The sequence below is a fragment of the Scyliorhinus torazame genome, chromosome 17, assembly GCF_047496885.1.
Source record: "Scyliorhinus torazame isolate Kashiwa2021f chromosome 17, sScyTor2.1, whole genome shotgun sequence".
Classification (NCBI taxonomy): Eukaryota; Metazoa; Chordata; class Chondrichthyes; order Carcharhiniformes; family Scyliorhinidae; genus Scyliorhinus; species Scyliorhinus torazame.
The window spans coordinates 112083206-112108187 of NC_092723.1; the positions used below are offsets into that span (position 1 = coordinate 112083206).

A 24982-nucleotide genomic window follows, 5' to 3' on the forward strand; every position below is an offset into this window, starting at 1 on the left:
TCGCAGCAGAGAGTGTCTAAATCCTCCTCCTCACCCGTCACCGAGCAGCCTTCCTCCTCCGAGCGGTCACCACCTGAGCTCGAGTCCCCCGCCACATGGAGTGTGGCGGGCAACACGGGCCCACCGGCTAGCCCTAGGCCCGAGTCGATCCCACCCCCAGGATCGTCCTCAGACGGGTCCCTCGCAGGCTCCCCCCGCGACTCAGGGTCCATGGGTGGCGGCGGCTCCGACCCCGCCACCACCGTCGATGTCGGGCCCTTGGAGAGACCCGGGAAAATCCCTGGGAACAGCTCCGGGAAGGAACCTTGGCTCCCTGGCATCGTTTGCACGGTTGTGGTGAGCAGGGAGCCTTCCTCGCCGTCGCCCGCACACGACCCGAATATATAGGGGCTCCGCTGGCTGCCGCCGGCCCCCAGCGATGAACAAAAGGAGATGACCGGGGAATAAAACTCCACCGGGCGGAACGGGCCCTCGGGGGTCACGTCTCCGGCCGACCCCGGGTCTCCCTGCTCGGGGGATGACGGCAGGTCAGGCGCCTGGGCGGCCTTGGAGACCGCCCTGGCTTTCTTTCTAATGGGGCTGGACGTCAGGGTGATGGGAATAAACACCGGAGACACCCAACCCCGCTTGCTCGGGGAGGGAGCAGCGAGACCCACCACCTCCTCCAGCTCAGACAGGTGACGCTTGAGGCTGACAGTTCCATCTTGCTGCAGGACCTCCATCGCTGGAGGGCCCTCGGCAGCATCGCCCCCCTCCGCATCGCCCAGTTCCTGGGGCCATGGCAAGGCCGGTGCAGCCTCCAGCTCGGGGCCAAACACAGGCTCCCCACCGCTCGTGTGGTGGTCTTTCCGGGCCCCTCATGTTGTTGTGAGGCGGTGGTAACCTGAGGTGAGGCTGTGGCCTTGGACTTGATTGAAACGGACAAGGGGTCGGTACCCGTGATGTGGCCAAGGAGTGAATGGGTCCTTTCCGACCGCCGTGCCGTCTTCTTTTTTGCCTTTTTGGGCTGCCTCTGGTCTAGCGGAGGCTCCCTCTCCCCCCCCCGCCAGCAGCCGCGGTGTTATCGGGGGCCGGCTGCTGGGCAGATGATGAAGTGGTAGAGGGGGGGGGGCAGTGCCAGCCGCAGCCACCGCGGAGGTGGTGTTGGCGGCGGCCGTTAGGGTGGGGCAGTTCCGGCGGATCTGCCCCAGCCCTCTGCAGGCATGGCACCGCATGCCACCCACCGACCAAAATACCTTGTGGTCCTCCCCTTGGTGGGTGACCACAAAACCTCCCACGGTGACCTCCTCCCGGGTCAGGCGGATAAAAACCTGTCGCCGGAAGGAGTATACATGGCGGAGGGAGGGGTCCCGAAGGCCGAGCGTCAGCGGCACCACCCCGGACCTGACCTCCCCCAGTAGGTTGAAATGGGGGAGGAGGAGCTCAGTGGGAAGCTAGGGCGGGACGTTTGAAAGAACGACACGCTCAGTGGTGGCCTCCAGCGGGTCCACCGCCACGTGCGTCCCGCCCACCGTGAGCCCCCTTTCCAGGGCCCGGTGGACCGCCTGCTCGGCCCGCAGGAAAAACACGGCCTTGCCGTACATCTGGGAGGTGGCTACAATGGCCGAGGGGCCGACAACCCCGGCCATCGCACGGGTGCACGCCTCGATGGTCATGGTGGGGTGGGCATAGCACTTCATGTCCAGTTGCTGCGTTAGTAGGCGGAAGGGCGTGGGGACCACAGAGGCAGTGGAAGGTCGAGAGGCTGCTACCCCCATATAAGTGCTTGGCCGCCCTGCCCCTGGCAGAGTGGAGGATGCCCCAGAGGTGCTGGCCATGCCCACCGCTGGTACAGCCTGGCCGTGCGTAAAACAATGAAAGGGGAAAGGAGGTAGGGATGTGACACCTTAAGCACAGGTGCCACAAGGGAAGGCACTGCAGAACAGTAGGGCAGCGTTCTTCAGCCCTGGAGGGGCCCAAGGTAATGTCCAAAGCTGCCCCACTCTCGCCACAGGTGGTAGAAAGGCGGGCTCGTCAGCCCTGCAGGGTCCCGAAATAAAATATTTTGCCGCAGCCCCAGGTGGTCCCACTCCCACCTCAGGCAGAGGGGTGGGAGGACAGAAGGCTGGCAGCAGGGTCTTCACCCCAGGAGGGGGGCACAGCACCAGGCCCCAGGTGGTCCCACTCCCACCTCAGGCAGAGGGGTGGGAGGACAGAAGACCGGGCCTGCAGTCCCAGGTGGTCCCACTCCCACCTCAGGCAGAGGGGTGGGAGGACAGAGGCAGGCAGCAGGGCCTTCACCCCAGATGGGGACCTGCAGCAAAAGTCCCCTATATGTTCCTACTCCCACCTCAGGCAGAGGGGTGGGAGGACAGAGGCAGGCAGCAGGGTCTTCACCCCAGGAGGGGGCCTACAGCACCAGGCCTCAGGTAGTCCCACTCCCACCACAGGCACAGGGCTGGGAGGACAGACGGTAGGGCAGGTAAAGGGTGGGGATTAGGCAAGAGACTTGGAGCATCCACCTACAGGCTGTTGTTTAGAAGAAGGTGAGTTTTAAGCCAGCTTTAAATAGAGTTCACTCAGGCTCTACTTGCAGCTGCAGCTTGTTAATTAGTTAATTGGATTGGACTGTTTTCAGAGGCTAGAGTCAAATAGTATAAAGGTGAGCCATCTCACAGTGCTGACTTTGTTTGCATTGAGTGCTGAATTTGGGTGCATTTGAGTGCTAGAGTGAGAGTTTGGTGACTGAGGGATATAAAGGCTTCATTTTTATCTGAAGTCTAGTCTTTCTTTTATTTAGTTAATTAACGTAAAAGTTGTTGTTTGGGTTTAGAAGAAGGTGAGTTTACAATCAGCTTTAAACAGAGGTTCTAGTTGCAGCTACTGCTTGTTAATTGGACTGGCCAGTTTTCAGAGTTTGGTGATTGAGGGAGTACTGAATTTGGCTGCATTTGAATGCTGTAGTGAGAGTTTGGTGCGGAGGGTGTTAGGGGAGGAGGGAGCAAGGTGCTCCTTTCATTTGATTTCCTACATTTCCTCAAAGAGCGTGAAGGGAGCCGGGAGTTGACAGAGAGTGCAGCTGACTGGGATCAGAGTCGGACGGTAGAGTTCCAGTTGGTTCACAGGGCAGCTCTGTAAGGTAAGAGTTGTTTTTTGTTGGCAGCAAGCTATCTTTGTATCATTTTGCAAGAATCAACAATTTTAGAGGGTTCACTTGAGAGAGTAGCAGCAGTATATATATGTTTTTTTTTTTAAGGGCCTAACGGGTGTTTAATTTTTTTTTTCCTTTTAAATCTCTTTGGGTATTCAGTTCAGAGGGGATGGCAGCTGGGGCAGTTGTGTGCTCCTCCTGTAGGATGTGGGTGGTGAGGGACACCACTGGTGACCCCGCTGTCTACACCTGCGGGAAGTGAACCCAACTCCAGCTCCTCCGACATCACTTTAGGGAACTGGAGCTGGAGCTGGATGAACTTCAGATCATCTGGGAGGCAGAGTGGGTGATAGAGAAGAGTTACAGGGAGGTACCCACACCCAAGGTGCAGGACAAGAGTAGCTGGGTCACAGTCAGGAGAAGGAAAAGGAACAGGCAGACAGTGCAGGGAACCCCTGTGGCCGTTCCCCCTCAAAACAAGTATACCAAAGAACAAAGAAAAGTACAGCGCAGGAACCGTCCCTTCGGCCCTCCAAGACTGTGCCGACCATGCTGCCCATCTAAACTAAAATCTTGTACACTACCTGGGTCCGTATCCCTCTATTCCCATCCTATTCATGTATTTGTCAAGATGCCGCTTAAACGTCACTGTCGTCCCTGCTTCCACCACCACCTCCGGCAGTGAGTTCCAAGCTCCCACTACCCTCTGTGTAAAAAAAATACTTGCCTCGTACATCTCCTCTAAACCTTGCTCCTCGCACCTTAAACCTATGCCCCCTAGAAATTGACCCCTCTACCCTGGGGAAAAGCCTCTGACGATCCACTCTTTATGCCCCTCATGGTTTTGTAGACCTCTATCAGGTCGCCCCTCAACCTCCGTCATTCCAGGGAGAACAAACCGAGTTTATTCAACCGCTCCTCATAGCTAATGCCCTCCATACCAGGCAACATCCTGGTAAATCTCTTCTGCACCCTCTCTAAAGCCTCCACATCCTGCTGGTAGTGTGGCGACCAGATTTGGATACCGTTTTGGATGCTGTTGTGGGGATGACTTACTGGGGGAAGGCTCTAGCTGCCAGGTCTCTGGCACTGAGCCTGGCTCTGTGGCTCAGAAAGGAAGAGAATAGAAAAGCAATAGTGATAGGAGACTCAATGGTTAGGGAACGGATAGGAGATTCTGTGGTCGCGAACGAGACTCCCGAAAGGTATGTTGCTTCCCTGGTGCCAGGGTCAGGGATGTCTCTGATCGAGTCTACAGGATTCTTAAGGGGGAGGGGAAGCAACCAGAAATCGTGGTGCACATAGGCACCAACGACATGGCTAAGAAAAGGATCTAAAAAGTGATTTTAGGGAGTTAGGTTGGAAGCTAAAGAGCAGGACAAGCAGAGTAGTAACTTCAGGATTGCTACTGGTGCCACGTGCAAGTGAGGCAAAGAACAGAGCAAGTGCAGCTGAACACGTGGCTACAGGGCTGGTGCAGGAGGGAAGGCTTAAGATATGTGGATCATTGGGATACCTTCTGGGGAAGGTGGGACCTGTACATGAAGGACGGATTGCACCTAAACTGGAGGGGCACCAATATCCTGGGTGGGAGGTTTGCTAGAGCTCTTTGGGAGGGTTTAAACTAGGTTGGCAGGGGAATGAGAACCAGAGCTATGGATCAGAGGATAGGGTAGCGGTTGAACAGGCAGAAATAGTATGCAGCAAGTCTGTGATCAAGGATAGACCGTTGATAGGGCAAAGTTGCAATCAGTGGAATGGGTTAAAGTGTGTCTGTTTCAATGCAAGGAGTGTCAGGAATAAGGGAGATGAACTTAGAGCATGGATCAGTACTTGGAACTACGATGTTGTGGCCATTACGGAGACATGGATTTCACAGGAGCAGAAATTGTTGTTAGATGTTCCGGGGTTTAGATGTTTTAAGAAGAAACATCTTCTTAAGGGAGAGAGGCAAAAGAGGAGGGGGAGTGGCACTGTTAATTAGGGAGTGCATCACAGCTGCAGAAAAGGAGCTAGTTGAGGAGGGTTTGTCTACTGAGTCAGTATGGGTGGAAGTCAGAAACAAAGGAGCAGTCACCTTATTGGGAGTTTTCTGCAGACCCCCCCAATAGCAGCAGAGAGATAGAGGAACAGATTGGGCGGCAGATCTTGGAAAGGGGCAGAAGTAACGGAGTCGTTGTCATGGGTAACTTCAACTTCCCTAATGTTGACTGGAATCTCCTTGCTGCAAATGGTTAGGATGAAGCAGATTTTGTCAGGTGTGTACAGGAAGGATTCCTGACTCAATATATAGATAGGCCGACATCGGGGGGAGGCCATATTGGATTTGGTGCTTGGCAACGAACCAGGCCAGGTGCCAGATGTCTCGGAGGGAGAGCATTTCAGTGACAGTGGCCAGAACTCCTTGACCTTTACCATTGTCATGGAGAGGGGTAGGAACAGACAGTATGGGAAGGTATTTAATTGGGGGAAGGGAAATTATACTGCTATTAGATAGGAGCTGAGGAGCACAAAGTGGGGACAGTTGTTCTCGGTGGAATGCACACCAGTAATGTGGGGGTTGTTTAAGGAGCACTTGCTGCGAGTGCTGGATAGTTTTGTTCCACTGAGACGAGGAAGGAATGGTAAAGTGAAGGAGCCTTGGATGCCAAGAGAAGTGGAGCTTCTAGTCAAGAGGAGGAAGGAAGCTTGCGTAAGGTGAGGAAGCACGGATCTGGCACCGCTCTAGAGGGTCACAAGGTAGCCAGGAAGGAACTCAAAAATGGACTTAGGAGAGCTAGAAGGGGACATGAAAAAGCCCTGGCAGGAAGGATTCGGAAAACCCCAAGGCGTTCTGCATCTAAGAAATAAGAGGATGATCAGAGTGAGAGTAGGGACGATCAGGGATAGTGGAGGGAACTTGTGCCTAGAGACTGGGTGACTTCAACTTCCCTAATGTTGACTGGAATCTCCTTACTGCAAATGGTTTGGATGGAGCAGATTTTGTCAGGTGTATACAGGAAGGATTCCTGACTCAATATATAGATAGGCTGACTAGTGGGGAGGCCATATTGGATTTGGTGCTTGGCAACGAACCAGGCCAGGTGCCAGATGTCTCGGTGGGAGAGCATTTTGTTGACCGTGACCACAACTCCTTGACCTTTACCATTGTCATGGAGGGAGGAGGTCCTAAATGAATATTTTGCTTCAGTATTCACTAGAGAGAGAGACCTTGTTGCTCATGAGAACAGCGTGAACCAGGTTAATAGACTCAAATTAAGAAGGAGGATGCGTTGGAAATTTTGAAAAGCACCAGGATAGATAAGTCCCTAGGGCCTGACGGTTACTATGGGAAGCGAAGGAGGAGATTCCTGCGTCCTTGGCGATGATCTTTGCGTCCTCACTCTCCACTGGAGTAGTACTGGATGATTGGAGGGAGGTGAATGCTGTTCCCCTGTTCAAGAAAAGGAATAGGGAAATCCCTGGGAATTACAGACCAGTCAGTCTTACGTCTGTGGTGAGCAAAATATTGGAAAGGATTCTGAGAGATAGGATTTATGATTATTGAGAAAAAAGTAGTTTGATTAAAGATAGTCGGCATGGCTTTGTGAGGGGCAGGTCAAGCCTCATTGAATTCTTTGAGAATGTAACAAGACACATTGATGAAGGTCGGGCTGTGGTGTATATGGATTTCAGTAAGGCATTTGATAAGGTTCCCCATGGTAGGTTCATTCAGAAAGTTAGGGGGCATGGGATTCAGGGAAATTTGGCTGTCTGGATACAGAATTGGCTGGCCAAAAGAAGACAGCAAGTGGTAGTGGATGGAAAGTATTCTGCCTTGAGGTCGGTGACCAGTGGTGTCCTGCAGGGATCTGTTCTGGGACCTCTGCTCTTTGTGGTTTTTATAAATGACTTGGATGAGGAAATGGAAGGGTGGGTTAGTAAGTTTGACTATGACAGGAAGGTTGGTGGAGTTGTAGATAGTGTTGCGGGCTGTTGCAGGTTACAACAGGACATTGACAGGATGCAAAGCTGGGCTGAGAAGTGGCAGATGGAATTCAACCTAGATAAATGTGAAGTGATTCATTTTGGAAGGTCGAATTTTACTGTTGAAAACAGGGTTAAAGGCAGGATTCTTGGAAGTGTGGAGGAACAGAGGCATTTTGGGGTCCACGCACATAGATCCCTCAAAGTTGCCACCCAGGTTGATAGGGTTGTTCAGAAGACGTATGGTGTGTTGGCTTTCGTTAACAGGGGGATTGAGTTTAAGAGCCGCAAGGTTTTGCTGCAGCTTTATAAAACCCTGGTTCGACCCACACTTGGAATATTGTGTCCAGTTCTGGTCGTCTCATTATAGGAAGGATGTGGATGTTTTGGAGAGGGTGCAGAGGAGATTTACCAGGATGCTGCCTGGACTGGAGGGCATGTCTTATGAAGAAAGGTTGAGGGAACTAGGGCTTTTCTCACTGGAGCGAAGAAGGAAGAGAGGTGAATTGATAGAGGTGTGCAAGGTGATGAGAGCATGGATAGAGTGGATAGCCAGAGACTTTTCCCCAGGGCGGAAATGGCTGTCATGAGGTGATTGGAGGAAGGTATGGGGGCAATGTCAGAGTTGTTTCTTTACACAGTGATGGGTGTGTGGAATGCACTGCCAGCGGAGGTGGTGGAGTCAGTCATTAGGGACATGACTCTTGGACATACACATGGACAGCAGTAAATTAATGGGGTGTAGGTAAGGTTGATCTCAGATTAGGATAAATGGTCAGCACAACAGCGTGGGCCGAGGGGCCTGTACTGTGCTGCACTGTACTATGTTCTATATTCTATAACATTCAGGGCTGGCAAATGGGATTGGATAGGTATTTTTCATACATTAGGACAGACTTGATGGGCCAAAGGGCCTCTTCTGCACTGTATTATTCTGTAATTATGTGTCTATTTAAAATACCTTCATTAAAATGTTTTTTTTTAAAAAACAAATGCAAGTTGTTTTTTCAAATTCCCTTTACTAACCAACATCACTCGTACCTTTTGAAGGTATGTTGTCCTGCATTATGCCTAACATTCGAAACGTAACTCTCATTTTAACATTTGGATTTTTAAAACTTCATGATGACTAGATATCTTCAACGAATGGTCCATTTTACCAATATTCAACTATTTGATGTTTAGCCTGAAAGGCCCATTTTTCTCAGTCTCTTAGATCAATGAATATCTTCAATCACAACTGAGTCCCATATTAAGTATTTGATTTGATTTTCTTCAATGTTGCCATGTTAATTTAATTTTGAGCTCTTTTTGGCTATGTATCAGTTGGGTGGGTCAGTCCAGAGGCTGCTGAGATTGGGCCATGCTACAACACACAATCCACCAGGATACCTCAAAATATAATCATTCAACATGTACACATGGTGCTACTGTCCTATTCCAAATTACATTAACTGTGAGTCATCCATGTCAAATTGCATTCATCATTCATTTCTTAGCACATTTACTTATATAATCCAGGTTCACCTGAATGTTGAATCTGCACACACTCATAGCATAGCTGTGCAGATGGGGTTATCATTCATTATTTTCCATCTTGCACCCATATTAACTGAAATTTACAACAAGTGACATAAAGATATGTTTTATTTTAGCAGACTGGCTTCCTCAACTCATTAGTAAATATTATTTGCCCTGTAACTTTGAAAACAACTAACAGGTTTCAATTGATGGGAAAGTGAGTTTAACCGACCATTAACTGAGTTATGCATGTCAGCAAGGACCAAATGCTATGGCATCAGGAGAGCTTCTTGTTTGATTTGTTGCATTTTTTTTGTTGTGCCCCAAGTTTCCAGAGCCAAAGAATATCCAGTGACTGCCCTCCAACATCACCACTGGAAAGTGCATTTGTCTGGTCGGCACATGCAGAAATGCAAGTCCAGAGTTAAAACCTGACTGTGGGGTCCTCGGCGGTGATTTTGCTTCCCTGACAAACCTTCAGGGCTGAATTTTAACTCCGGGCAGAATTTTAACTCTGGGTGTGCAGAGTCCTGGGCACAAAACTGTCGTGTTGGGTGTTCTGATGTACAAATGATCCAACACGGCTGTAGATGGTACAACTCTGTTTAATTGTCTAAACCACTGTAACAACTAGCTACTGGATTGGGTACATGCTTCACCAGCTAACCTGTGGACCCAGCCCTATCACTATCTTAGTGAGGCACTCAGCACATGGTCTATGTCTGAGTAGCACGCTGTGAGCTCGGTGCTCTGAGCTATCTCCTGGTAGAATGAGCGGGAACTGTGGTGTTCCCTGTTTTATAGTGCGTGTGCTCTCACTGGTGATTGGCTGCGATGTTATGTGTGCTGGTTGGTCCAACTGCCTGTCCATCAGTGTGTGTGTGATTGCACCATGATATGCTGATGTGGATATCATGACAAAAACCATCACTCATGTCAAGGCCTGAAGAATCTTTGACTCTTGGGCTTCATAAGCTCAAGATCCCACCCAGTGGAAATGGCAGCTGATGCCACAGCTGAGAACTGCCAGGAACAGTGTACCACAGTGACTCTAGGGGTGGTATTCCATAAGTAACCAAAGGGAGGAATAGGGGAAGCATGTGTGAAATTACCCATAAGGTTTCCTTAAATACAGTATTTCTACGGCTAGTCCAGCCAGTTTCTGGTCAATGGTAACCCACAGAATGTTGATAGTAGAGGATTCAGCGATTGATAATGCCAGGAGATGTTAATGTTAGATTCTCTCTTGTGGGAGATGATCATTGCCTGGCACTTTTGTGGCACAAATTTACTTGCCACTAGTCAGCCCAAGCCTGGATATTGTCCAGGTCTTGGACATGGACTGTTTCAGCATCTGAGCCATCACGAATGTGCAATCATCAGAAAATATCCCCCCCCTTCTGACCTTATGGAAAGAAGGTCATGATGAAACAGTAAACATGGTTGGGCCTCGGGCACTATACTGAGGAACTCTTGCAGTGATGTCCTCGAACTGGGATGATTGAACTCCAACAACCACAATCATCTTCCTTTGTGCCAGGATGACTCCAACCAGTAGAAAGTTTTCCCCCTGATTACAACTGACTCCAGTTTGCTAAGCTCTTTGATGCAATACTCTGTCAAATGATGCCTTGATGTCAAAGGCAGTCACTTTCACCTCACCTCTGGAGTGCAGGGCCAGGATTCTCCAATACCGCAGCTAAGTGTTGACGGCAGCGTAAACACCGGAGTGCTTCACGCCGGCATCAACGGGCCTCTTGGCCCAGTGATTCTGCATGCCACAAGGGGCCAGCATGGGTGCAGCAGGAAACCCGGGAGCGGGACTCCAGACATGGCGCTGCGTCCATAGTGCACACAAATAGACGCAACCACGACACACAGCCGATGGATCAAGATGGCGCCCCGCCGAGCAGTGCCGCGGTTCATGGGTCGTGATTTGGAGCCGCTACTGGACGCCCTCGAGGAAAGAAGGCGGTGCCTGTACCGCGGACCGGGCCAGAGGGTCGCAGCCAAACATCACCCAGAGTATGTGGAGCGAGGTGGGCGAGGCCGTCAGCGCAGTCGGAGTAACACCCAGGACAGGAGAGCAGTGCCGGAAGAAACTCAACAACCTACTCGGGGCAGCTCGAGTGAGTACCCAGCACTGTGCACCCTAACAACCCCCAGGGGGACGGTAGAACCCCAGCCGTAACCCTCATGGCTGCACCCACCCATGCCAGTTGCTTTGGCCGGGTGCGCTGTGCACCCATGCCAACATAGACCCAACTGCCGGGCTGCATGCATCGGACCACCTAACAATGCAACCCCCCCCCCCCCCACGCCCCCCCCCCCCCCCCCCCCCCCCCCCCCCCGGAAAAGAGCGCACATAACTGGCGAGAGCGGGACAAAACCGGAGGGGGTGCAGACGCCTGGGATGCCTGAGCTGAGCCAGCGACCGGGGTGGGTGCCCATCTGCGTGGCCGCGTCATGGCGTACGTGGCATTGGCTCCACCCTGCCATGGCGGGCTCTGCCCGGCCGCAGCATCTGTCTGCGGCCCCTGTCACCCCGCCCCCCCGACCCTGGGGGACCTCTCTCCGCCCCCCACTACCGCAGCCACGGCCATGCCGTCCCAGGGTCGTCCACCCCCCCCCCCCCCGTGCTGACTTCCACCTCCTCCGGCCGCAGCGTCTGCCTGTGCTCCCCCACAGCCACGGCCGTGCCGGCTCACCGTGCCAGGCCCTCCCCACGCCGACCCCTACCTCCTCCAGCCGCAGCATCAACCAGCACGCCTGGTTGACGCTTTTTCAAACCATGTTTGAACAACGCCGGCGGGACTTTGGCCCATGGCCACAGTATCACTAGGGGCCTGGACAATTGCAGCTTGGGCCAACTCTGGTGATTCTTTGGGTGGCGCGCCGTCAGCCTTGCTAGCGCATTTTTGGCCGCTTGGAAGTATCGCGTCCCAGCATCGGACCGGCGTTGCGGGCCGTCTCGGGGTGAACACCGATTCTCCGAGCTTCCACGGGCTCGGAGAATCCCGGCCCAGATCTTTTGTCTATGTTTGAACCGAGGCTGTAATGAGGTCAGCAGCTGAATGGCCCTGGTGGAACCCAAACTGAGTGTCAGTGAAGAGGTTATTGGTGAGCATGTGCCGCTTGAAAGGATTGTACGTGACCTCTTCCATCACTTTACTGATGATTGAGAGTAGATTGATGGGGTGGTAATGTTTGTGTTGGATTTTTCCTGCTTTTTGTGTACAGGACATACCTGTATAATTTTCCACATTGCTGAAGAGATGCCAGTATTGTAACTGTTCTGGAACAGCTTGTCGGGGGAAATTTCATTATTATTTCCAGGTGTTGACAGGGACCATAGCCTTTGCAGGAACCAGTGCTTTCAGCCGTTCTTGATATCTCTTGGGAGTGAATTGAATTGGCTGAAGAATGGTATCTGTGATGCTGGAGACTCCTACAGGAGGCCAAGATGTCTGGTTTCCGCCGGACATGGGGAGTTAAAATCATGGCCTGCCTCTCTAGTCTCAGGCTTAAAGAATGGTTATTTTGGGGAGGTATTACAACCGGATCAACTGTATTCTATCAAGGGACAATGTAAACAAAGTAACCATGAGGCACAGCACCTTTAAGAGCAATTAAAGTTACAATACCTCAGATTTCCACATACCTATTATTGCCTTCACATATGCCCCGCTCTGTAATGTATAAAAGAAAGAATTAGTCATTACAAATTGTACAAATCCCTGAAACTGAATTAATTTTTATAAATTGTATACAAGTTGCTCCGACTTACCATCAGTAAAAGTGCCATTGCACTAAGAAAGAAAAAGAAAATATTTTAATAAATTGTGTCTGTAAGTTTAGATATATGATGCCGAGATTTTCGCCAGGTCTCTCTCTTTTTTGAGATTTTCAAACATTTATTCGAAGTATGTACAATATAGAAAATAGTAAATTCATATGGAAAATAATCTATGTCAGTCAAGCAACAATAAAAATGTTTTCTTACATAAGGGCCCTAGTGGAGAACAATTGAAGTATGTGTCACAACTGTAACCAAAGTGACTTGACATTGCATTTCATTAAAAAAATTTAACATATACAAAATATAAGGTACAAATAAATAGGTTTCATGTTTCCCAGCATCTAGTGCCTCGGAAAAGAGTAATATACTGGCTGTAGCTACTGCAGACTTGGTGAAAGACTGCAGGACTGACAGTCTGAGGTATGTTATTGTCTTTTCTATAATTAAAAGATAGCTAAAAACTACATGGTCTAATCAGAGATCATCAATTGTTGGAGTGTTTTAAGTGGCTGTAATGTTAACCAAATACCCTTTATACAATGGGAATATCAAATGCTACAGAAAGACATTGATAAAAGGAAAGTGGGGTTATTGCTGCATTGGTTTCCCAGGAAGCAATTCAAGTAGCTTCAAAGAAAGTCACAAGAAACAGGCTCCAATGTCCTTGCATTGGTCTCAATTTCTCTGCTGCTCTCCCATCAGGTGCCAGCATGGCTTGGTAATAGGACACAAACTTTTAGATCAGACGGTTGTGGGTTCAAGGCCCACTGCAGGACTTGAGCAGATAATCTAGGCTGATGCTCCAGTGCAGTATCAAGTGGGGTGCTGCTCTGTTGGAGGTGCCGTCTTTTGAATGAGATGCTAAACTGAGACCCTGCCTACCTGCAATGAGTGAATGCAAAATGACCCCATGCTACCGTCTAAAGAGGAGCACCCCCCTCCCCCCAGTGCCCTGGCCAACATTCATCATTAATCATAAAAACAGGTCATTTATCTCACTGATGTGTATTGGCCTTGCTGTGTGCAAATTCGCTGCATGTTTGTCTATAAAACAACAGTAACAAAATGTTATACCGGGAAAGGTAATTCACTGGTTATCACATCATAAGGACTGAAAGCCATCAATTAAGTGCAAGTTCCATATTTGTACGCCAGGTCTCTCTCAAGCTCTCACTGTTACTTCAGGAAGACCATAAGGTGTATGAGCAGAAGTAGGCCATTTGACCTATCGGGTCCTGCCAGGAAGAGATCAGCAGAAACCCAGAGTAATGGTGTTAAACAGCTGTTCCCAACATTTTATGCTATTTTCCCCACCTTTCAGCCAATGTTCCACCAATTTAGAGCAAAAGATTGGGAGAAACCGATGGAAGTTTCACGCAGAATAGTTTAAACACAGGGCAGGTCAAATTTGCGAACATTTTTTGCACTCCTGACTTACCTCTTGGGTATTCACAGGTGTCACCAAACAAGCTAGAAAAAAGATGCCAGAAATATGTTGTTAAAAGAAAATCCCCTGGAACATGACCTTCTCACAAATACAACACATCTTACTGAATTTGACTGTGAAGGTTAGATTTTTCTTCCCTGTATTTTAAGCATTGGAGAAACTCATTATCTCTAACCCACCATAATGTCGACTGGACTGACCACCCTTTGGACCCAAGAAAGGCAGGCCCTGGAGGAAGTGTGCGAGATCATAGCTGGTGCTTTAGCAGTTCTGTTGGTTTGGTGGAACCAACTAGACTGCAACACCTTTGGCTACACACGTACCACCAATGTGAAACCTAAATGAGCAAATGGTGTCCTACCTATGCTGCACTGATTTGCCACAGTCTGACTCCAGGGGCTCTTCTGGCCACCCAAAGTGCGAAAGTGTTAGGAGGCCAACTATACAGAGGACCAGAAACAGTCTCTTACTTTGTATTGCTATCTTCTCTAGAACCATTATTGGGCTGTTTGCCTTCTACAGGATGGTTCAGTGACCAAAGGTGCAATAGGAATTTGTATTGAAAGATGCTGAGGTAAATTAAAAGCAATAAGTTGTCTTTTGATTGGTTCCTGGGAAATATGAACTGAAGACAATTTTTTGCCCTATGAATTGTTCTAGACCTAACACCCTTATGTGTGTGGCCACGCTACATTTGAGTACATATGCTGTGTGGAAGACAGGAAGATGTATTCGTAATTTACCATTCAAGATTTTCAATGCTCATCTGTATCACATTCATCATCAGCCAAAAGCAATAACGAAATAAAACAATGATCGAAGAGGTAAAATATTGAAAAAGGTATATAATCAAAAGATTACTGGAACCAATCCTCATGATTGTGCCTTTGTTAAGAGAATGCATATCAATTTTTAAAAAGTGGCTGTAGATCAGAACCCCTTTACAATAGAATATTATTTATGCTCTTGGAAAAATAGTGGTCTGTGTTATTCTGGACTCATAAAAAATATTGTTTTCCAGCTACGGTTGCATTGTGTTTTCTAACACCACTGTCTGAGAACATACACTTACCAAACGTGATGCTGACAATGAGAGTCCAAGGCCAAGGCCATTGAAATACCATATTCAGCCACATTGTTGAGAAACGTTTTCCAAATCAAATTCAGTTGTCCATCCTGAAAAAGAAATTGAATACCATTCAGATGATATAGAGGATCCCAGAACAATTGTAAGAATATACAAATGAAAACCTTTTCAAAAATGTAAGAGATCTAGTCGGGTTTTTTGGCTCACTATATTATAAAGAATGGGACACTGTGCGATAGGGATGTTATTTATCAAGCAACATTGATCACAGCAACAATATATTTATGGAACCCCTTTAACAAAGTAAAAAATCCTAAGCTGTTAAACATAAGAATCTAGTTGAGTGATTGTTCCAAAAACCGACATCGAACTAAAATGCTCAACTGTATCACCTGCTTAAACTGTTTCTTCAGTCCTGGGCTCTCTGTTCCGTTGCATTTTTATGTATCTATATTCTTGGGGCAGCTGTTTGCTGCTGCACCTTGAGACAGCTTCTCATTGCAGTTTCTTGGTAAAACACCGTATTGTGATGTCCTGTTACAGGATAAGATACAGTTGTGCCACTTAATTAATTTTCAAGGGGTAGAAATTCATCTTGCGGGGCCAGCAAGATGGCGCAGTGGATAACCACGGCGCCGAGGTCCCAGGTTCGATCCCAGCTTTGGGTCACTGTCCGTGTGGAGTTTGCACATTCTCCCCGTGTTTGCGAGGGTTTCACCCCCACAACCCAAAGATGTGCATGCTGGGTGGATTGGCCATGCTAAATTGTCCCTTAATTAGAAAAAATTAATTGGTTATTCTAAATTTATTAAAAAAACAGAACTGAATATACAACATGCTGCATCTTGGATGACATTGTATTTACTGCATGTTATACATTCAGTTCAGTTGAGGCCTAAGACAGATTACTACTCCAAGAAGTTTCCCATTTTCAAATGGGCCGGTTTCTGTCAAGCAATTTATGACTCGGATCCTGCACTTTCAAATTTAAATGCTCCCTGTCTTGGCAGATGTTGCTATAATACAAATGGTGGGGCTTACATGATGTATTTCATCATAATTTATGGATAAAAATTATGCACCAGTTCCACAATGCAAGGAAACTGGCAGGCACAAAAAGAGATAAGTACCCCTATTCTAGTCTTGGTTGCTTACATTATAGTGTTTTTCACAATGGTGTCAGGAAAGAAAGTCAGGATCACCAGTTTATTCTCACCACACGCATGATGGCCTTATCATCAATGACAAAACTCACCTCAGGAACCCTCTCATCTTTACAGTATGTGGCGCAATTCCCATTCAGGATAGGTTGGGTAAAGTACTCGGGAACATTAATGGGACTGAAGACTCAAGTTCCCTGGACCTGATGGCTTGCATCCTAAGGTCTTAACAGAAGTGACTACAGAGATAATGGACGATAATGAGGATTGGGTGTAATTTTCCACAATTTCATGGTTCTGGAAAGGGTCCAGCTGACTGGAAACCACAAATTGAGCAACTCAATTCAAGAAAAGAGGGATTCAGAAAGCAGGAAACTATAGGCCAGTTAGTCCAACATCTGTCATTGGAAAATGCTGGAATAAGGAAATAGAAGCAGGATATTTAATAAACATAATGCATTCAGGCAGAGTCCACATAGTTTTGTAAAAGGGATATCGTGTTTTGACAGATTTATTAAGTGTTCTTTAAGGATGTAACAAAGAGTGAATAAAAGAGAAACCATACAGGATGGCATGGTGACAGTGGTTAGCACTGCTGCCTTACAGTGCCAGGGACCCGGGTTCAATCCCACGTTGGGTGACTGTGGAGTTTGTACATTCTCCCCATGTCTGTGTGGGCTTCCTCCAGGTGCTTTGCTTTCCTCCCATGGTCTAAAGACGTGCAGGTTAGGTGGATTAGCCGTGCTAAATTGACCTTTAGTGTTCAAAAGGTTAAGTGGGGTTTCGGGGATAGGGTGGTGACGTGAGCCGAGGTAGGGTGCTCCTTCAGAGGGTCAGGTGCGCACTCGATGGGCCAAATGGCCTCCTTCTGCACTGTAGGGATTCTATGAATAGTTGCAATATATTTGGATTTCCAAAAGTCATTCAATAAGGTGCCACGTAAAAAGTGACTACACAAGAGCTTATGATGTTGTGGCAATTAATACATTGAGGATTGTCTAATGAACAAGAAATTGAGTCGAGATAAATGTGTCATTTTCTGCACTAGTCCTCACCTATTCACAATCAATGTAGCTGATTTGGATGAAGGAACTGAGTGCATTCTAGCCAATTTTGCATAAACTACAAAGATAGACATCTGTATGTATTTGGTGCAGTAAGGATTAAAAGCTGGGTTAGTATGTGACTGCTGCAGTGATGTTTTTAAAAATCCTGATTTGAAAGAGAGCCACGCTTTGTGGCTACAAAAGAGATAATTAGAGCATGATGGGCTGATGGAATTTTGTTCATGGAAAGAAGGTTCACTGGGGAGTAAATAATTAGAGACATTGGGCACAATTTAACGGGGGAAAAACAGAGTCCCTTTTTGGGTATGTTCAACAGGGTGTTTCTCGGTACTGAACAGCCCCACTATCAAACAGGACTCTGTTTTATCTTGGCCTCAGAAAGGAATGCACTGCCGAGGAGCACATGCCTCACTCCCTGCATTGACAAGCTCAGCTCGGGGTGTCATTTTTAAATGCCGCCTCGATCTCCCCAATTTTTGGACCACCCACCATGGCCTCTGGAACCCCCCCCCTCCCCTCTCCAATGCCTCCGCTTACTTTTTAGGGGGTGCTTGAGCCACCCCTCACAAGGTCAGGGCACTCCTGACCGACCCCTCGCAGTGCCCAGGCACCTTGGCACTGCCAGCATGGCACTCTGGCAGTGTCCCTGCCAGCCTGTCAGTGCCACCCAGACACTTACAAATACCCAGGTGCCAGGCTGGCAGTGCCAAGGTGTCCAGGTGGCAGCGGGAGTGCGAGGCTGCCTTTCCTACTCAGAGCCCAACCACACTATGGCCTCCGATACACTGGGAGGCCCCACCCCAGGTGCCGTTATGCCTGGCCCACATTTATATAACCTAGCATGCCACTCAGCTGAAAAGCATTTAGGGATGTGCAATAATGCTGGCCCAGCCAGCGAAATCTACATCCAGTGAATAAAAAAAGGAGCCCCACCCTTCTATTGCCTTGAGTTGAAGTAAGACTGTTGGAATTTGTTTGTGCCACACCTGGACAGTGAATACATTTTTTTAGAAATGTTTCTACCTCTTGACTATCCAAAGGATTACATCAAGTTTAGATCTGCTCTTATCAGATATACTTTGCGCACTTCAGATTCCACACTTTGGGCCACCAAATCAGACTAAACAGGAAGCAGTTGCTGATTTAAGTGGCCAGCTGTCTCCGTAAAATGCGCAAGTGTGAAATGTGCCCCACCACATGCCGGTCCCCGTGAAATTGGCAAGTGCTGTGTTCAGATCTGGGATTCCACTAGTCGGCCATTCCACTATTTTTGTCACAACGGAGAGGCTGTCTGTCATGGCGAAAATAGGGCCCTTAATCTCTCTTCATTAGATAATTGCAGAAATCAGACTAATTAATCTTTACGTTATCCTGTATAAGGCAAATTTCCCCTTCCTTTAAGCAAGGAGACCAAAACTATACACAGTACTCAAAGTGGAGTCTGCTCAAAGCTATATATAATTGCAGTTTAAAAAAATTACATTACAGGGCAGCATTGTGGTTAGCACAATTGCTTCACAGCTCCAGGATCCCAGGTTCGATCCCGGCTTGGGTCACTGTCTGTGCGGAGTCTGCACATCCTCCCCGTGTGTGCGTGGGCTTCCTCCGGGTGCTCCGGTTTCCTCCCACAGTCCAAAGATGTGCAGGTTAGGTGGATTGGCCATGATAAATTGCCCTTAGTGTCCAAAATTGCCCTTAGTGTTGGGTGGGGTTACTGGGTTATGGGGATAGGGTGGAGGTGTTGACATTGGGTAGGGTGCTCTTTCCAAGAGCCGGTGCAGACTCGATGGGTCGAATGGCCTCCTTCTGCACTGTAAATTCTATGATACCATTTCCTTTCTAATTGCTTGCTGTAGCTACAAGTAACTTTGTGTGATTCATGTATGAAGATACTCAGTTCCTCTGAAAGCCAACATTTCCCAGACCATACACATTAAAAAAATATTCTGCTTTTTTATTTCTCATATAAAAGTGGATAATTTCACCTTCCTCCACATTATATTCCATCTGTTACCTTCATGTCCACTAACTTAACCTGTCTATAATCCTCTCCCAGTCTCTTTGTGTTCTCACAACTTGCCTTTTCTACTAACTTTACATTGTCAGTAAACATGGACACATTACATCTTCATATAAATCATTGATTTAGAGATTGTAAATTACTGACTCAAGCACTGATCCTTTCAGTGCTTCACTGTACAATCTACCTTTTACCCCCATTCTAGTTTCTGTCTGTTAGCCAATCCTCAATTCATGATAATATATTGCCCCAAATCTCATGGACCCCAATGTTGTGCTATACAGCACCATCTACCGGCCGAGCTGCTCCCGGCAAGCAGTGCGCCACGGTGCAACATGGCCAGTAAATGACAGAAGACCCTGCTCCCAGGATTTACCCAGCTCACTTTGCCTTACCTGATCTAACGCGATCTTGCGAGATATCACAATGTGAAGCCCATCCATTGTGAGTGGGATCACTTTTTGGCAATTCTGCATATTAGAGCGAGTCAGCTAGTCTCATCGTCATATGCAGTTCCCTGAGGAAAGGCATTAGGATCTATCCCCTTCGCCTTGGAGATCTCGGGCGAGTGTTCAGTGCTGCTTTCTACAAACGGGGACGAGACGGAATGGCACTCGTGGGGGTCTCCGGGATTTGGACAAAAGCAAATTACTGCAGATGCTGGAATCTGAAACCAAAAGAGAAAACACTGGAAAATCTCAGCAGGTCTGGCAGCATCTGTAAGGAGAGAAAAGAGCTAATGTTTCGAGTCCAGATGACTCAACAAAGGGTCATTTGGACTCGCAACGTTAGCTCTTTTTCCTCCCTACAGATGCTGCCAGACCTGCTGAGATTTTCCAGCATTTTCTCTTTTGGTCTCTGGGAATTGCAGGTCCCTAGGTGCTGGCCCTCTGGGCAGGGTGGCACCCTGGTACAGCCAGCCTGGCACCCTGGGAGTGCCACTTGCATGCCAGCCTGGCACTGCCAAGGTGCCCAGATGGTACTGCCACCTGGCAGGGGCACGGCTAGTGTGCCAGGCTGGCAGTGCCAAGCCGGCATTTTCCATGCTTGTGTGGGTGAGGGGGGTTGTGGGGTGGCTCGAGGACCGCCTTATAGTAAGTTGGGACTGGGGCGGGTTTGAGAGATCGGGTCGCCATTTTAAAAAGGGATCCTGATCTCTAGCTGCAGAAAACGGGGCTGAGTGCAGCGTTGGGCAAGTAGTCCCCGCTGAGGCCCCGTATCTTACCAGGTGGACAGTAGATAGCGGGGTGGCTAAACACGCTCACTATGGTACTCTGTTCCCATTTGGTTAGATTGGGCTCATAATCTCTTGCATGTTATCAGTTGCGGAACCAGTAAAATCCCCATTACTTTTCTGTGCAGGTCTGACATGATGTAAATGTACTCAGTCCACGGGATTAAGGACCCCAGGGACAAAGATTTTGCCCCCTCAAGAGCTGGCCATTCTCATAGCCAGCAATGCCACTATGAGCAGTGACAGCTGCCAGAAATACTCCAAAGCCAGGCTGAGGATCACCGCTGGATCTTAGAACATAGATAAGTGGGGAGGAATGCAGTTGTAGAGTGAGATCACCAGAGGGAAGAGCAGGGAGACCCGAAGCAAAGGCAGGCTGGTAACTCTAAATGACCACCATCCTGGTTTCAGGTTCCTTTATTGGGTACTGAATGTCTATCCATGAGAATTGCACCCTGCACGGCTGCACAAAACCCCAAGAATGTTTGCTAGGCAGCCTTATGGACGCACTGACAAGCCATACATTTTATCCCGGAGCAATCACCGAATTTCAATGTCAGGCAGCTCATTAGTGAACTTAAGTGGCATCCCACCACCAACGGGCAAGATTTCTGCATCGGGCCATCCAGTCCCAACGTAGTTGGGGACAGTTTTCCCAATGCAGGCAATCCAATGAATGTATTCCAGTACGACATTCTCAGCTCCTTCCACCACCCTTTGCCCACTCTGGCAGATTCAATTAAATTCCATCCCACATCTCTGTAATGACCATCAAATCAAATCCCTTTGTTTCTGTTTGTGCTACTAATTCATCTATTTTGTTGTGAATGTTTCACGGATTCAGAAATAATGCATTAGCTGTAACATTTTTCTGTTTTTACCAGCTGTCACTTGTTAGTAATGACCCATTATGTTTGTGAAGTTCTGATCCTTCCTGATCCACTCTGCCTGTTGTGCCCATACCACTACCCAGCTCTACATTCTTGGCATCTCTTTTACTGTTTTTGAATTTCCTTAAGCCTCTCATCCACATTTTAATGTTCAATCAACACCCCGGCTATTCGATTTGCCAGAACACTGGTCCCAGCTCACTTTAAATTAAGTCCGCCTCAATAGAAAGGTTTCTTCTTTGCTCAATGCAGGTGCCAACCTTTCACGAATCGAGACCCCTGCCTTCCACACCATTGTTTCAGCCAAGCATTTAACTTTCTAATTTGTTTGGCCCTGTGCCAATTTGTGCTTGGCTCAGGTAACAATCCAGCGATGATTACTTATGGGGCTCTGCATTTTAATTTCAAACTCACTTCACAGAACTTAATTTCCTAATTCTACTTATGGTTTTGGTGCCTCCATGAATGTACCCCCTCCCACTTCAAACTTTTTCCTGCTGCAATTGGACCCAGGCACTGAAGTCAGCTGCAAAACTCCCAGTTGTCCCTGTTACTGAGAACAGTATTTATCCTCCTGACTATATTGTTCCCTATAGCGACCACATTCCTTTTAACTCTCCTACTTTAAGGCCTCCTGTGTCACAGTTAATTGGATAATTTGCTCATACACCTTGCAGTCATTGTCCCCATCCACAAAGGCAGCATGAACCTTATACCTGTTGGATAAAGGTAAAGACAGAAGCTCTTCCAGTAGTAACATCTGGGGTTCCTTACCTGCCTAACTTAGAAACATATCAATCTGTCTTTGACCACTAACCAGACTCCTACTACTACCTAACCTAAAGAGTTTGACTGCCCCTTGGATTATCGCATTCAGATAATTCTGCACAATTCCCACAATGTCTGCACCTTGAACTTCAACTCAACAACCCTAAACTGCAGTTCCTTAAGTTGCAGGCATTAACTGCAGATGTAGTTTTCCAGATTGTCCATGGAGTGTTACATGTCTATACAGAAATCCTTGTTTTATTTATTTAATTAAAGTTTATGTATTTAACCAATTTAGTCATTTTCTTAATGGATCACTTAATTGGTTTTAAATTATAGGCCAGTTAAATTAAGTATTTACATTTAACTTATCCCTGCTGCCCCTCAATATTGGTTGAGGAATAAATATTGGCCAGGATACCGGACAATACTCCCCTGCTATGAAAGCTCCAATACTCATCACACTTGAAACACCTCTTAAGAATTTAGGTAAATCCAAACCACTCTTACAGATGCAAATTTGTAAGTAGCACTTGCGTAACTAAAAGTAGCAGTTCAAGGTATTTATCATAATAGAATTCTGAAAGGAGAGCAACTTGATAGTGAAGGCAGGTGCCCTCACCCTACACAGTATTATTTGACAGGATTGACCCTATAAAAGGCTCAGTTGAATTCTTGAACTTTCTTTTTTTCCCCCTCCAAGCTCCTATTTCAAACCAGCCTTCTCGCTAGCTGGGGTTAGTGGAACCTGTAATCTTACAGTAGGACTACTGTGGGAAACAGACACGTTGTTTATAAATTAGCGGTTATTGCAGCTTTGTTTGAAACCAGGGCGAATGGAAAATATAGCTATGTTCTAAGGTAGGATTTAGGGGTATTACAGATTATTTCAAAATTAGAATCGGGAGGGGCTTGCTTTGAGGTGTGTTCATGGCTTTATGGTTAGAATTTGGAGGAATTGCAGTCTGGTTTTCAGTTAGAGCAAAGGAAATTGCAGGTTATTTTAACATTGTTATGTAGAAATAGGTTGCTTTAAGATTAGAGTTGAGGGAATTTTAATAGTCCAAAGAATTAAGGGAGGCTTTAGCATTGGGGTTGGGAATATTGCAGGCAGTTTGAAGAGGGGGTTGGATGAGATTCCATGTTACTTTAAGATTACCGTTGGGGGTGGGGGGGGGGGGGATGCTCTTTATATTGAAGTTAAGGTTGTCTTATCTTTTCATATTCTAACTCAATCTCAATTTTACCATTCAGTATATTAAATCTATAAATCTCAGCATCCCTTTCAGTATATTCTAAGTAAACACAGCCAGACCTTTCAGTACATTCCATCTATACATTTCAGCTGCACTACACCTTTCAATATGTTCGAATTATAAACTTCAGGCATAATTCCAGCTATAAAATACGACCTTTTATTTCCATTATTTAATCTGTTGTTTGTGGACAAATCATGAACTCATACTTCGCAAACACGTTTAGGATTTTGCAAACACCCCAAAATTTCTTGGTCACAAAATAATTCGTAAAACATGATCTTTTCTTACTTTACACATCATATACACTCTATGCCATAAATAAACTGTGAATCCGAACTTCACGGTTTATTCCTTATAACTATTTATTTTCAAATGAAACCTTATAGAATAGGAACAAGCAGGTAAAATATCATAAATGACTCGTACAATGATACTGCGTGGACTTACCTTCCTCCTACCTGAGAGGCTTATGCAGACAATGATCAGACAAGGAAAACGAGCAGTTTCATTTCCAATTGGGTGGGGTTATGTAACGTCAAACAAAAAGTTGTCCGGAGTGAAACAAAAGAAAAGGAATTTGAGTTTGTATCGCTAGACCGAACCCTTCCAAAACGCACTACAGCTTCGTATACCTTAAACAATATTTAACTATTTCACCACGAGAAATTCCATCATTGGCTGACTGGCCGCGACTACCCGTTTACTCATGTTGCACTGGAGGGACATTTTAAAGTCAAAATGCCAGCCAGTACATTTGGCGTTAAAGATTTTATTCGTTTATTTACATTCAAACTGAGCACTTTTCCAATTGAAGCGAACAGGTGAGGGAAAGAGGTGCCCCAGGTGCGATGTTTTGCCTGAGCCGCTTGCTGCAAGTTTCCTTGTCTTTGTCTCGCCGGTTTATTGCAGCCATTCCCCAGAATGTGTCCTCGCTTTGGGTGGGATATGAAACCATATCGCATTTGTGCTGAGCAGCATCAGATTTCCTCGATGAACCTTGATATGAATGTCTGCTGTCGGTTCAACTGTGAAGGGAACACCACAGTCAAACCTTTTTTTTTAAAGGAAATCAATTTGTAGTTACTGATGGCTAAACGGCATTGATATTACTTTATTAAATTTTGAATAAAACAGATATATTGTGGCTGCTCTTGTTCTGCTGTCACATACTGAATTCCATAAGAGTAAGTGAGGAAGGGTATTTGACAAATGTTAGTGTCCTCTGAGGATGTAACACCATTGTTGATAAAAGGCAACCAGTAGATGAGGTGTGTTTTGATTTTCAAAAGGTATTTGACAAGGTTCCACATAAAGGATGGCATGGTAGCACGGTGGTTAGCACATTTGCTTCACAGTTCCAGGGTCCCAGGTTTGATTCCCAGCTTGGGTCACTATGTGCGGAGTCTGCATGTTCTCCCCATGTCTGCGTTGGTTTCCTCCGGGTGCTACGGTTTCCTCCAAAGATGTGCGGGTTAGGTGGATTGGCCATGCTAAATTGCCCTTAGTGTCTAAAAAGCTTAGGTGGGGTTGCTGGGTAACAGGGATAGGGTGGAGGTGTGGTCTCAGGTAGGGTGCTCTTTCCAAGGGCCGGTGCAGACTCGATGGGCTGAATGGCCTCCTGCACTGTAAATTCT

The 24982-nt window shown here is 47.1% G+C and overlaps 1 protein-coding gene across 2 annotated transcripts in view; it reads right to left on the minus strand.

The window, feature by feature from the left end:
- Window positions 1–23823, minus strand: part of LOC140394069 (uncharacterized) — a 405190-nt gene extending 381367 nt beyond the window's left edge. The window contains exons 1-5 of one of the 2 annotated variants that reach the window (XM_072480880.1): window positions 23796–23823; window positions 14936–15039; window positions 13855–13886; window positions 12405–12426; window positions 12279–12306 (exon numbers count right to left, since the gene is read on the minus strand). In XM_072480880.1, coding sequence (XP_072336981.1) covers window positions 12279–12306; window positions 12405–12426; window positions 13855–13886; window positions 14936–14999 — 146 coding nt within the window. In that variant the 5' untranslated portion in view covers window positions 15000–15039; window positions 23796–23823. Of the gene's footprint in view, window positions 1–12278; window positions 12307–12404; window positions 12427–13854; window positions 13887–14935; window positions 15040–15342; window positions 15405–23795 lie in introns of those variants that run through there. The other variant, XM_072480881.1, reaches the window with a different exon arrangement.
- Window positions 23824–24982: the final 1159 nt, after the last annotated feature.